This window comes from Sinocyclocheilus anshuiensis, unplaced genomic scaffold (assembly GCF_001515605.1).
Source record: "Sinocyclocheilus anshuiensis isolate Anshui unplaced genomic scaffold, SAMN03320099.WGS_v1.1 scaffold755, whole genome shotgun sequence".
Taxonomy (NCBI): Eukaryota; Metazoa; Chordata; class Actinopteri; order Cypriniformes; family Cyprinidae; genus Sinocyclocheilus; species Sinocyclocheilus anshuiensis.
Window position 1 is genome coordinate 379,299 of NW_015552587.1, and position 9,825 is coordinate 389,123.

A 9,825-nucleotide genomic window follows, 5' to 3' on the forward strand; every position below is an offset into this window, starting at 1 on the left:
ATCCAGCGAGCAGCTGCTCAGTGGATATTTAAGGCAGATCATGAGCAGTTCAGTCTCAACACTCCAGTGCTCCAGCAATTTCCCAATTTCAGATAGAAGTATTCAGTGTGCTTTTTGCCAGCCTTTCTGCTCATTAGAGCTTTTGTCCCAGCGCTTGGACCAGCAGCTAAAAAAAGCACTTTAAAAGAATCGTGCAAACTCAATGTAATGTTTTTGGACACTTAAATTGCATGTTAAATGAAATTAAAAAGGTATTATATTTTAAATTTATATTAAATGCAATTAGCTGAACAGAGTGCTTTTTTGACCCATTTAAGTAGAACTCACATATTCATATCTTTTCAAAATTACTTTTGATTTCTTTGAAATATGGTTAAAGTGTACTGCCAAATACAGACAAGTATTTATAGTAAACTGAAATATTAATGTGATTTCTACTGAAATAATTGAAACTTGTATGTCATGTATTTAAATCTATTTTAATGAAGTTTTAGTGATTTTTAGTGGCTGTACGAAGTTCACACATGTTCAACAAACAGTGAAAAGTGACATTTAGTCTATTGTTTTATATACTTTTTGTCAAAAATTTTCTTTGTAAAGTCTGGGTAGTGTATATTGAGGTATCTAACTGTGTGGGTAGTGTATCTAACTGTGACTGTTGAAATATTTTTGTGGTCATTGTATAATAAGCGTTAGAAACGAGGTGTCTTTAAAGCATATGAAGGACACACATCAAAGTTCATCATGCAGTAATCAGGAGAGAAGCGTGATGGTATGTTTTTGTCTATTCTCAGAAGTCGGCTCATTAGCATTCGAATGCTCATTATATGCTGCTTACTCTCAGAAGAGGAAAAACACACAGAAAGACGTGTGTTATGTGCACGGCTGGGAAATCAGACGCTGCTGGGAGGGGAATGTGATTTCCACACAATCTCCAGAGCGGACACACGCACAAATACAGAAGTCACTCTCACACGCATGTCACTCTTTGGTACATACACAGCCAGGAAACTCAGTGGTTGTGTGTGTGTGTGTGTGTGTGTGTGTGTGTGAGAGTGTGTTTGTTTCACAGACGCAGCAGACGATGTGGGACCGTCAGACCGCACACACACTTATTTTTAACATCTCTCTGTTAGCAAGCACTATTTCTGCTCCATGAACTTTATTTATTCTAGATAATATGCAATGAAATGAACAGTGGCCATCATGAGATGCTGCTGGCATAGTGTTTCCTGTCTCGCTGACCTTGTCCATGTGCATTGTAATATAAGACTGATGTGCATCTCACCAATATCATTATGCAGCAGAGACTCAAGAGAGGTCTGTTCTCAGGAGCGTATCATATATTCACGGTACCCACAATGCCTTTGGCATTCCATTCAATCCCTGTTACCTTCCACCAAACAAGGTCACGAAAAGACACTTGTGATATCTGCACATTCATGACGTTTCCTGCAATCAATCCAGGGCCTGCAGAAGGCCAAATAATACATGGACAGAATTATTTTCCTCTGCAGATAGCAAAGGCTCCACAAGACAAGGCAAAGCAGAAATCATGTGCGCTGAAAAACATACATGACGAGATTGCGCTGTGAAATCCACTATCAAACATCTCAATTTCACTGAGAAACGAAATGCTCTAAATGATCTAAATGCTCATGACATCAAACATGTAGTTACTGAACAGAAATCACCCAAAATGATGGCAAATGTGTTCCTACACACTGTGTGATCCTTGTCCAAAAGTGCTAAGTACTGATTACTTCAACATTAAACATAGAATAATACGGGTCAATTACATAAAAGAGTGTTTATGATCAAAAAAAATATTTTAGTCAGATCTCTGCCTAGTTCAAACTCTTACTGGTTTAATATGGCTTTGAATTTTTAAGAAAAGATTACATTTAAAAGGTCATGTGGTGTGTGACTATCAAGTAAACAGTAATACCATTTCCTTGCAACTTGAATATATTGGTGTGCACATCTTACACTTTATTTTCTAACAATAATAAAATGTATATTTTTCAAAGTAAAAAGCATTATGAATTATTATTGTTTTGGGTAGCTGTATATCCTGTGCTAACACTGATCTTGAGACATAGTCATAAAACTTGTTTCATGTTTTTTATTCTGCATGTTAGTTGCACCACATGATGTATTGTGAAATATTATTCTCTTACTCCTATTAAAATGTAATAAACATTATGCCAAAAGTACTTAAAAGGGTTTTCTTTTCAAGAATCTCATTCTGTTTGTTTTCATTATCATACCAGGACATTTGTATCAGCCTAAAATATTTAACTTCATGCCCACCCCATGTAATTGACCCGTTTTGTGTGCAGTATGCATCAGTCAGCAAACAGACTATCTGTCTGTGTGTCTGAGACAAATCACATCTAGCAATCAATACAGTCAGTGTGCTGCTCAAATTTTGACAGGAAAATCTGCAGCAAATGATGCAGATTAAAAACTTTCACCTAAAATCTAACGCAAAGACATTTGTGAGACAGAAGCTGTTGACTCAAACGACTTTAAGGATGCATGTCTAGCATATATAAGACTATTATTTATGTGCCGAGTCACTGGATCGAACATGTCGGGCCATTAGAGGATTCTGTTCAGAACGGCACCGTTACCTTCCTCATAACTGCCAGATGTCACTTCATTCCAACATAATTAAATCAGAGATGTTTGCCTCAGCTGGTCTCTCTCCATTACAATAATGAATTCCTCAACCCCATGGCTCCATTTCACAATCACATCTCCATACACTGTTTGGATTGGATTTGGTGCAGTAATGGAAGGGGTGAACATGCTGTGATCATGTGTGCATTGCCCTGATTTACCTAACTTTATATAAGGATAAACACAGCTCCTCTGAGATTATGCGACGAGTTTGATGAAGAAAAGAAGCCGTTCTGGTGTTTGAAACCCATTTTTGCTGTGTTGTGTGAGACTTGCGGAGAATTTATGAGCTTCAAGTTCACATGCAGATGGGCCTCATGGGATAGACAACGCCTGAGAGACGGCTAATAAAAGATGATGCATGCTTATATGCATGCACATTATCATTATGCTCATTGTTAATTCACATTTGGTGCACAGGTAAAACAGCATGTAGTTTGGGTTTAGCTTTTGGATTCCACCTGATATACTAGTGTGGTGCTTCTAATGCTGGCTCGCAGACAGCAGGGAAAAAGCGATGTCACATAGGAAAAGATGGTTTGCATTGATCACGTGTTTTATGCTGTGAGCTATTGAGAGCATGACATTTTGTAAACAAATTTTCCTACATTCAGTCATGTTAATATGTTTGCATAATTTGGGTCTACGAATCCGCTAACGCTTTAGCATAGGGACGAATTCTCACTATTAACTAGTTGTTTATTAGCATGCCTGTTGGCTGTTTATAAAGCACATATTCTGCATGAGCATATTTTACATCCCTAATCCTACCCAATACCTAAACTTAACAACTACCGTACTAACTATTAATAAGCAGCTAATTAGGAGTTTACTGAGGCAAAAGTCGTAGCTAATGGTTTGTTAATAGCGAGAATTGAACCTTAGAATAAAGTGTGACCACGAATTCTATGATAAAAGTAGTACAAGTCAACATTTTGAATTTAAGGACTAAGTTTTTGTTATGTATGTGTTAATGTAAAATAGATCCTTGAATCAAGCGCTATGACAGTGAGTTTGCTATTTGAATAAAAAAATAATCACATGGTCAATTGCACACTTACAACAGTGGCTGCAATTAAGAAAGTGAAACCTTTGCCATCTAGCTAAGATGAACAACAATCCATAAGACATTGAAGACCTTCATTATTAGAGGTAAAAGGCGCTGTGATGGGTGGAACTCATCTACTGAAAGCGGAGCATGAACTCTGCATGAACCTCATTACACTCAACAAAAGCTGCAAGAGAACAGACCCAATAATGAAATGAACAGCTTCACAGATTATTTGTTAATTAAAAAGGATAAAGTGGAAATAACAGTAAGTGGATTCGAAACATGAAATGCTCAAGAAAAATTGAGAACAAAATCAGTCAGGAGTCTTTTTCCTTGCTTAAGTAATAAATCATCTACACTGTGTTTTTCCTGGTCCTGATGGCAATGAACATGTGAAATGTGTCTGTGACATCATGAGGAAGACATTTTAAAAGGTTGGTGAGGCGTGCAGCACTGATCGATAAAGCCATCAGCTCAGAAGTCCATGGGAAGTTATTTATACATTATTTAATGAGTTCACAGTGCTGTGCATTTATGAGCAGCATGTTTTACGGGATAGAGACCTATGGCTTATGTATGTTTACTATCATGTACTTAGTGCTACGCACCATTTCACTGTGTTTGCATAAGCTAGCTGGTTCATGAATCCTTTATCACAGAAGAGCACAGATTTATTGTTTGAAGGCTACACCTGAATTTCCTTACATTTAGTAAAAGAGAAGAGGCGGAATCCAATCCACAAAGAAGTGACAGAGGACCCAGTCATTTAACCTATAACACTAATCTTCCACAGGAAAAACCTGCTACTATAGTGCTGCTACCACACAGGACATCAATATATTCAGCATTGTAAAAAAAAAAAGGCCAAGTTTGATTCTTGGCTTTACTTCCACTGAAATACTGCAGTAAGATACGAGTCAGGTTGTTCGTGCAAGCCATCTCAAAATATCCTAGATCTAAGACAGATACTGCTGCCTATCTATAATACAGCTCAGTAGTGACGGATGAAGCTGTGAGGCCAGCGACTTACAGTCACAAACAACTTTTTATTCTCAAGTTCTGTAGAGAATCATCTAAAGTATGTACTGGAAGAACCCAGATACCAACACACCGATCTGAAGAACCTTAATAAAACACCAAGAACTTCATTAATCTGCAATCAACCATTCAGCAACCTAAAATTCGCACACAACCCAAAACTGACATTAATTATAATACAGTGAATCAGCGTTACTGGGTTGTTCCACATATGTGACCCTGGAGCACAAAAGCAGTCTTAAGTCGCTGGGGTATATTTGTAGCAATAGCCAAAAATACATTGTATGAGTCAAAATTAAAGTTTTTCTTTTATGCCAAAATCATTAGGATATTAAGTAAAGATCATGTTCCATGAAGATATTTTGTAAATTTCCTACCGTAAATACATCAAAACTTAATTTTTGATTAGTAATATGCATTGCTAAGAACTTAATTTGGACAACTTTAAAGGATATTTTCTCAATATTTAGATTTTTTTGCATCCTCAGATTCCAGATTTTCAAATAATTGTATCTCGGCCAAATATTGTCCTATCCTAACAAACCATACATCAATGGAAAGCTTATTTATTCTGCTCATAGATGATGTATAAATCTCAATTTTGAAAAATAAGAAGTGACAGAGGACCCAGTCATTTAACCTATAACACTAATCTTCCACAGGAAAAACCTGCTACTATAGTGCTGCTACCACACAGGACATCAATATATTCAGCATTGTAAAAAAAAAAAGGCCAAGTTTGATTCTTGGCTTTACTTCCACTGAAATACTGCAGTAAGATACGAGTCAGGTTGTTCGTGCAAGCCATCTCAAAATATCCTAGATCTAAGACAGATACTGCTGCCTATCTATAATACAGCTCAGTAGTGACGGATGAAGCTGTGAGGCCAGCGACTTACAGTCACAAACAACTTTTTATTCTCAAGTTCTGTAGAGAATCATCTAAAGTATGTACTGGAAGAACCCAGATACCAACACACCGATCTGAAGAACCTTAATAAAACACCAAGAACTTCATTAATCTGCAATCAACCATTCAGCAACCTAAAATTCGCACACAACCCAAAACTGACATTAATTATAATACAGTGAATCAGCGTTACTGGGTTGTTCCACATATGTGACCCTGGAGCACAAAAGCAGTCTTAAGTCGCTGGGGTATATTTGTAGCAATAGCCAAAAATACATTGTATGAGTCAAAATTAAAGTTTTTCTTTTATGCCAAAATCATTAGGATATTAAGTAAAGATCATGTTCCATGAAGATATTTTGTAAATTTCCTACCGTAAATACATCAAAACTTAATTTTTGATTAGTAATATGCATTGCTAAGAACTTAATTTGGACAACTTTAAAGGATATTTTCTCAATATTTAGATTTTTTTGCATCCTCAGATTCCAGATTTTCAAATAATTGTATCTCGGCCAAATATTGTCCTATCCTAACAAACCATACATCAATGGAAAGCTTATTTATTCTGCTCATAGATGATGTATAAATCTCAATTTTGAAAAATTGACACTTAAGACTGGTTTTGTGGTCCAGGGTCACATTATGTATCTCTACTATTTACAACCATTACAGTCATTAACATACTCTAAAAAAACAACCTCTAAAACAACAGGCAAACAACTGCAGCTTGGCACATGAAATTTACAAAATGTACTATTCTCAAGTTACAAGCAGCTGTCTGCTCATTCTCTCCTCACATCAATCATACAGGCTCTTACAGAGAGATCGGTGCTCAGTGTTAACTGTGATTGATAGAATCACAGGCCTTTGAGTGATGAGGTAAATGTAAATTACTAGTACAATAAAGTACTAATGCAATCACATGTACAGAATGTGCCCATGATGCATTTGTCTCTCGTAATATTTCTGTCCTGTTCTTTCATCTCTAAAAAATCTGCCGCGTATTTCATCAGGCTCAGAATCACGTTGACTACAGCTTCCTTGTTAGTCAGCTGATCTGCTGTCTGTTATTGATTTAGACTGAAATTTCTAACACAACCGATCGCATTTCCATTTCAGGCCTGGACAATTGATCACAGTGCTCGCAGTGGGAGGGTCTTTGAGCTTCCCAGCAGCACTTGCTTCAGAGGTGAAGTGAGGTTATGAAGATCGAATCGTTGATCACATCCGGTATGAATCATAATTCAACATGAATGAAGCTGTGAGGGGCAGTGGGTTGGATTGTTGTGTACATTGAAGAAGAAATGCGTCCAGCAGACACAAAAAAAAATCAATAAAGGTATAGTAGTTCAGCACAGCTCTATTTTCAATCACATCAAAATAAATATGATGTTCAGCCTGACTAGGGTGCATTCTCTATTATAAATATTTCTCAATTACAAGTAAAGTGCAAGTTTTTTTGTGTAACGGGTTTACTTGAGATCTCCTAACAGATGCCTGGGAGATCTTGATTCTGTAATTGCTTGGTATTTAACACAAGCAGCCGCCTTAAACTTTGACAGATGAAGTGAGATAATCCAATCCTTCAAATGGATTAAAGGGCTTGGCTGAGATAAATCAATAATATCTGCATGATAATGAGCTGTGACCTGCAGATACATGCGCAGCATCATTATCAGACTGACCTCAGGAAACTTCTTGCAGGATGACGGTGCATCACTGCACACTGCTAAAAGTGGCAAAAATTAATTAATTAATTAATAATAAAAAAACAGAAGAGAAAAAAAATGAAGGGAGGGAGATCCGAGATCCGAGAGTGGAAGTCTGGCAGTCCTCCAGCCGTTATAATTCTTCAAGCTCTCAAAGTCACGGTGGAGAGCGGATAGTATTACTGACGATCACCTTGCTCTGGAAGGGTATCGGCTAGTCTTTGTGGAGACTCTGACCTTGAAATGGAGCAGAGCCAAAAGGAAGTGTCCTCCTCTCACTGCAGCACTGCTGCATTATCATGCATTATATGTGCCGTGACTGGGGTCTGATGTAACTCGTGTGGGCAGGTAACCGGTAGTAGTGTTTAGATTTCACACAACAATCATCAAGCAGCTTCAAAGGGTCGTCTGCGTCACTATCAACGCCCATCTCAGTTAGTTACGTCCAGGGCTTAGTCACAGGAGCGTGCCGCACAACTGACAAGATACAACACGTCTGCTTTGAACTAACAAAAGCACTCACATCCGGCTCTTGCCTCACTATGAAACATTGTTTAAATGTATAAACAATTAATGTTCTTTGATCCTGTATGAATGGACAGAATGTACTGACAGGGGTTTGCGTAACCATTTTAGTCATTCAACATCTAGAACTTCACCTACAATTGTAATATGCATATGTAGTCAAATATGTGACCCTGGACCCATAAGGGTACATTTTTTGAAATTGAGATTAATAAATCACCTAAAAGCTGAATGAATAAGCTTTCCATTGATAGAATAGGACAATATTTGGCCGAGATACAACTATTTGAAAATCTGGAATCTGAGGGAGCAAAAAAATCTAAATATTGAGAAAATTGCCTTTAAAGTTGTCCAAACAATGCATATTACTAATAAAAAATTTAGTTTTGATATATTTATGGTAGGAAATTTCCAAAATATCTTCATGGAACATGATCTTTACTTAATATCCTAATGATTTTTGGCATAAAAGAGAAATTGATAATTTTGACCCATACAATGTATTGTTGGCTGTTGCTACAAATATACCCCAGCGACTTATGACTGCTTTTGTGCTCCAGGGTCACATATGTGATCACTGATGTGAACACAGATTGTACTTACAGGTCTTTGGAACAATATCGTTAGATTCCAGAGTTTGAGATGGATACTGGTTTGCAGTGCCATTCTGGAGGGGTTTGAAGGTACTCTTGGGGCTGGGTGGAGACACAGAGTTTGTGTGGACAGTCACTGCTGCAGTGGGCGTAAAAACGGGCACCTTCGATGAGGGCGGCTCAAAGGGTCTGCCCGTGGACTCCCCTTCCACAAAGACCTTGGGCTGTCCTGGGACAGACGGAGTCGACGGGGTGGAAGGTGAGACTGATGTGGAGTTCTGAGTGAAGTCTGAATTGATTATAGGATCCTGTCCGATGCGCTTGAGATCAAGGTGGGTCGGCGGCTCGTATTCGAAGATCTTGTCCACAAAGACCCACTTGAGGCCGGCGGTGCAGAGGGCAAGACTTAGCAAGCAGGCCAGGATGGGCAAGATGCAGATTTTTTCAGAGCGGATGCAGCTACTCACCCGCTCCAGATCGAGGCACACGCAGCATGCAGCCACAGGCAAAGGCATGCATCCCAGAGGACCACTCTCTGAGCCGTCGCTGCCCCCCGCCACGTCCTCCTCCACTTCCTCGGGCGTCTCTTTCGTGGCCACCTCAGACAAGGCATCCGAAGGAGCCTCTTGAGATGCAAGTCCGGCAGAGATGTCCTCCGCCGCTTCCGACTTCATCTCCGCCCCTGGTTCGGTCGCTCAGAAGCAGCTGCACAGGACTCCTCTAATGCTGCGGCAGGCATGCTGCCTCGTAAAGTCTTCTTTCCATTATCAGATCAGCAGCGAGGGGGAAGGGACTGTACACGATGCTCAACCGACTAACCTCGTTACTAAAGAGGAAGACTTCCGTGGCTCTGATTTCTGTCGCCCGGGTTCGTTCTCACAGAGCAGGAAGAAAAACACAGGCAGCCAGTCTATAAATAAGGCATATGCTCCGGAGGCCGCCCGAGGGTGGATCCCGCCTCAGAGAGCGCTGCACTCACCTGGGGGCAGGGCTGGAGCGCCTGGGCTGCGGTTCATGCTCTGCAGAAAACGGCTGAATCATCCGAAAGCGGCAGCAGGTGCATGTCCGATCAAAGCACCTACTCTTGGAAAGACTTGAGCACAGAACCGCACGCAAGCTTGAGTAGAGGATGACACACACCCCTGCTTTCACCCCTCCTCTTTCTCCCTCTCCTTATCATCACACCAACACACACGTTCTGTCTCTCGCTGTGTCTGCTGTCTCGATCCTCTCACACTGCGAACACTGAGCACAGAGTCGGGCAAGTCTGCGCTTGATCCAATTAGGAAGAACAGCAGTGAATAAGACAGT

At 39.6% G+C, this 9,825-nt stretch overlaps 1 protein-coding gene across 9 annotated transcripts in view; it reads right to left on the reverse strand.

Moving 5' to 3' along the window:
- Window positions 1-9,825, reverse strand: part of nrg1 (neuregulin 1) — a 108,839-nt gene that overhangs the window by 33,737 nt on the left and 65,277 nt on the right. For 2 of the 9 annotated variants that reach the window (XM_016456343.1, XM_016456344.1), the window contains exon 1: window positions 8,525-9,810. The exons of the other annotated variants lie outside the window; for them this stretch is intronic. In XM_016456343.1, the coding sequence (XP_016311829.1) occupies window positions 8,525-9,188 (664 nt within the window). In that variant the 5' untranslated portion in view covers window positions 9,189-9,810. Of the gene's footprint in view, window positions 1-8,524; window positions 9,811-9,825 lie in introns of those variants that run through there. 9 annotated transcript variants of the gene reach the window in all.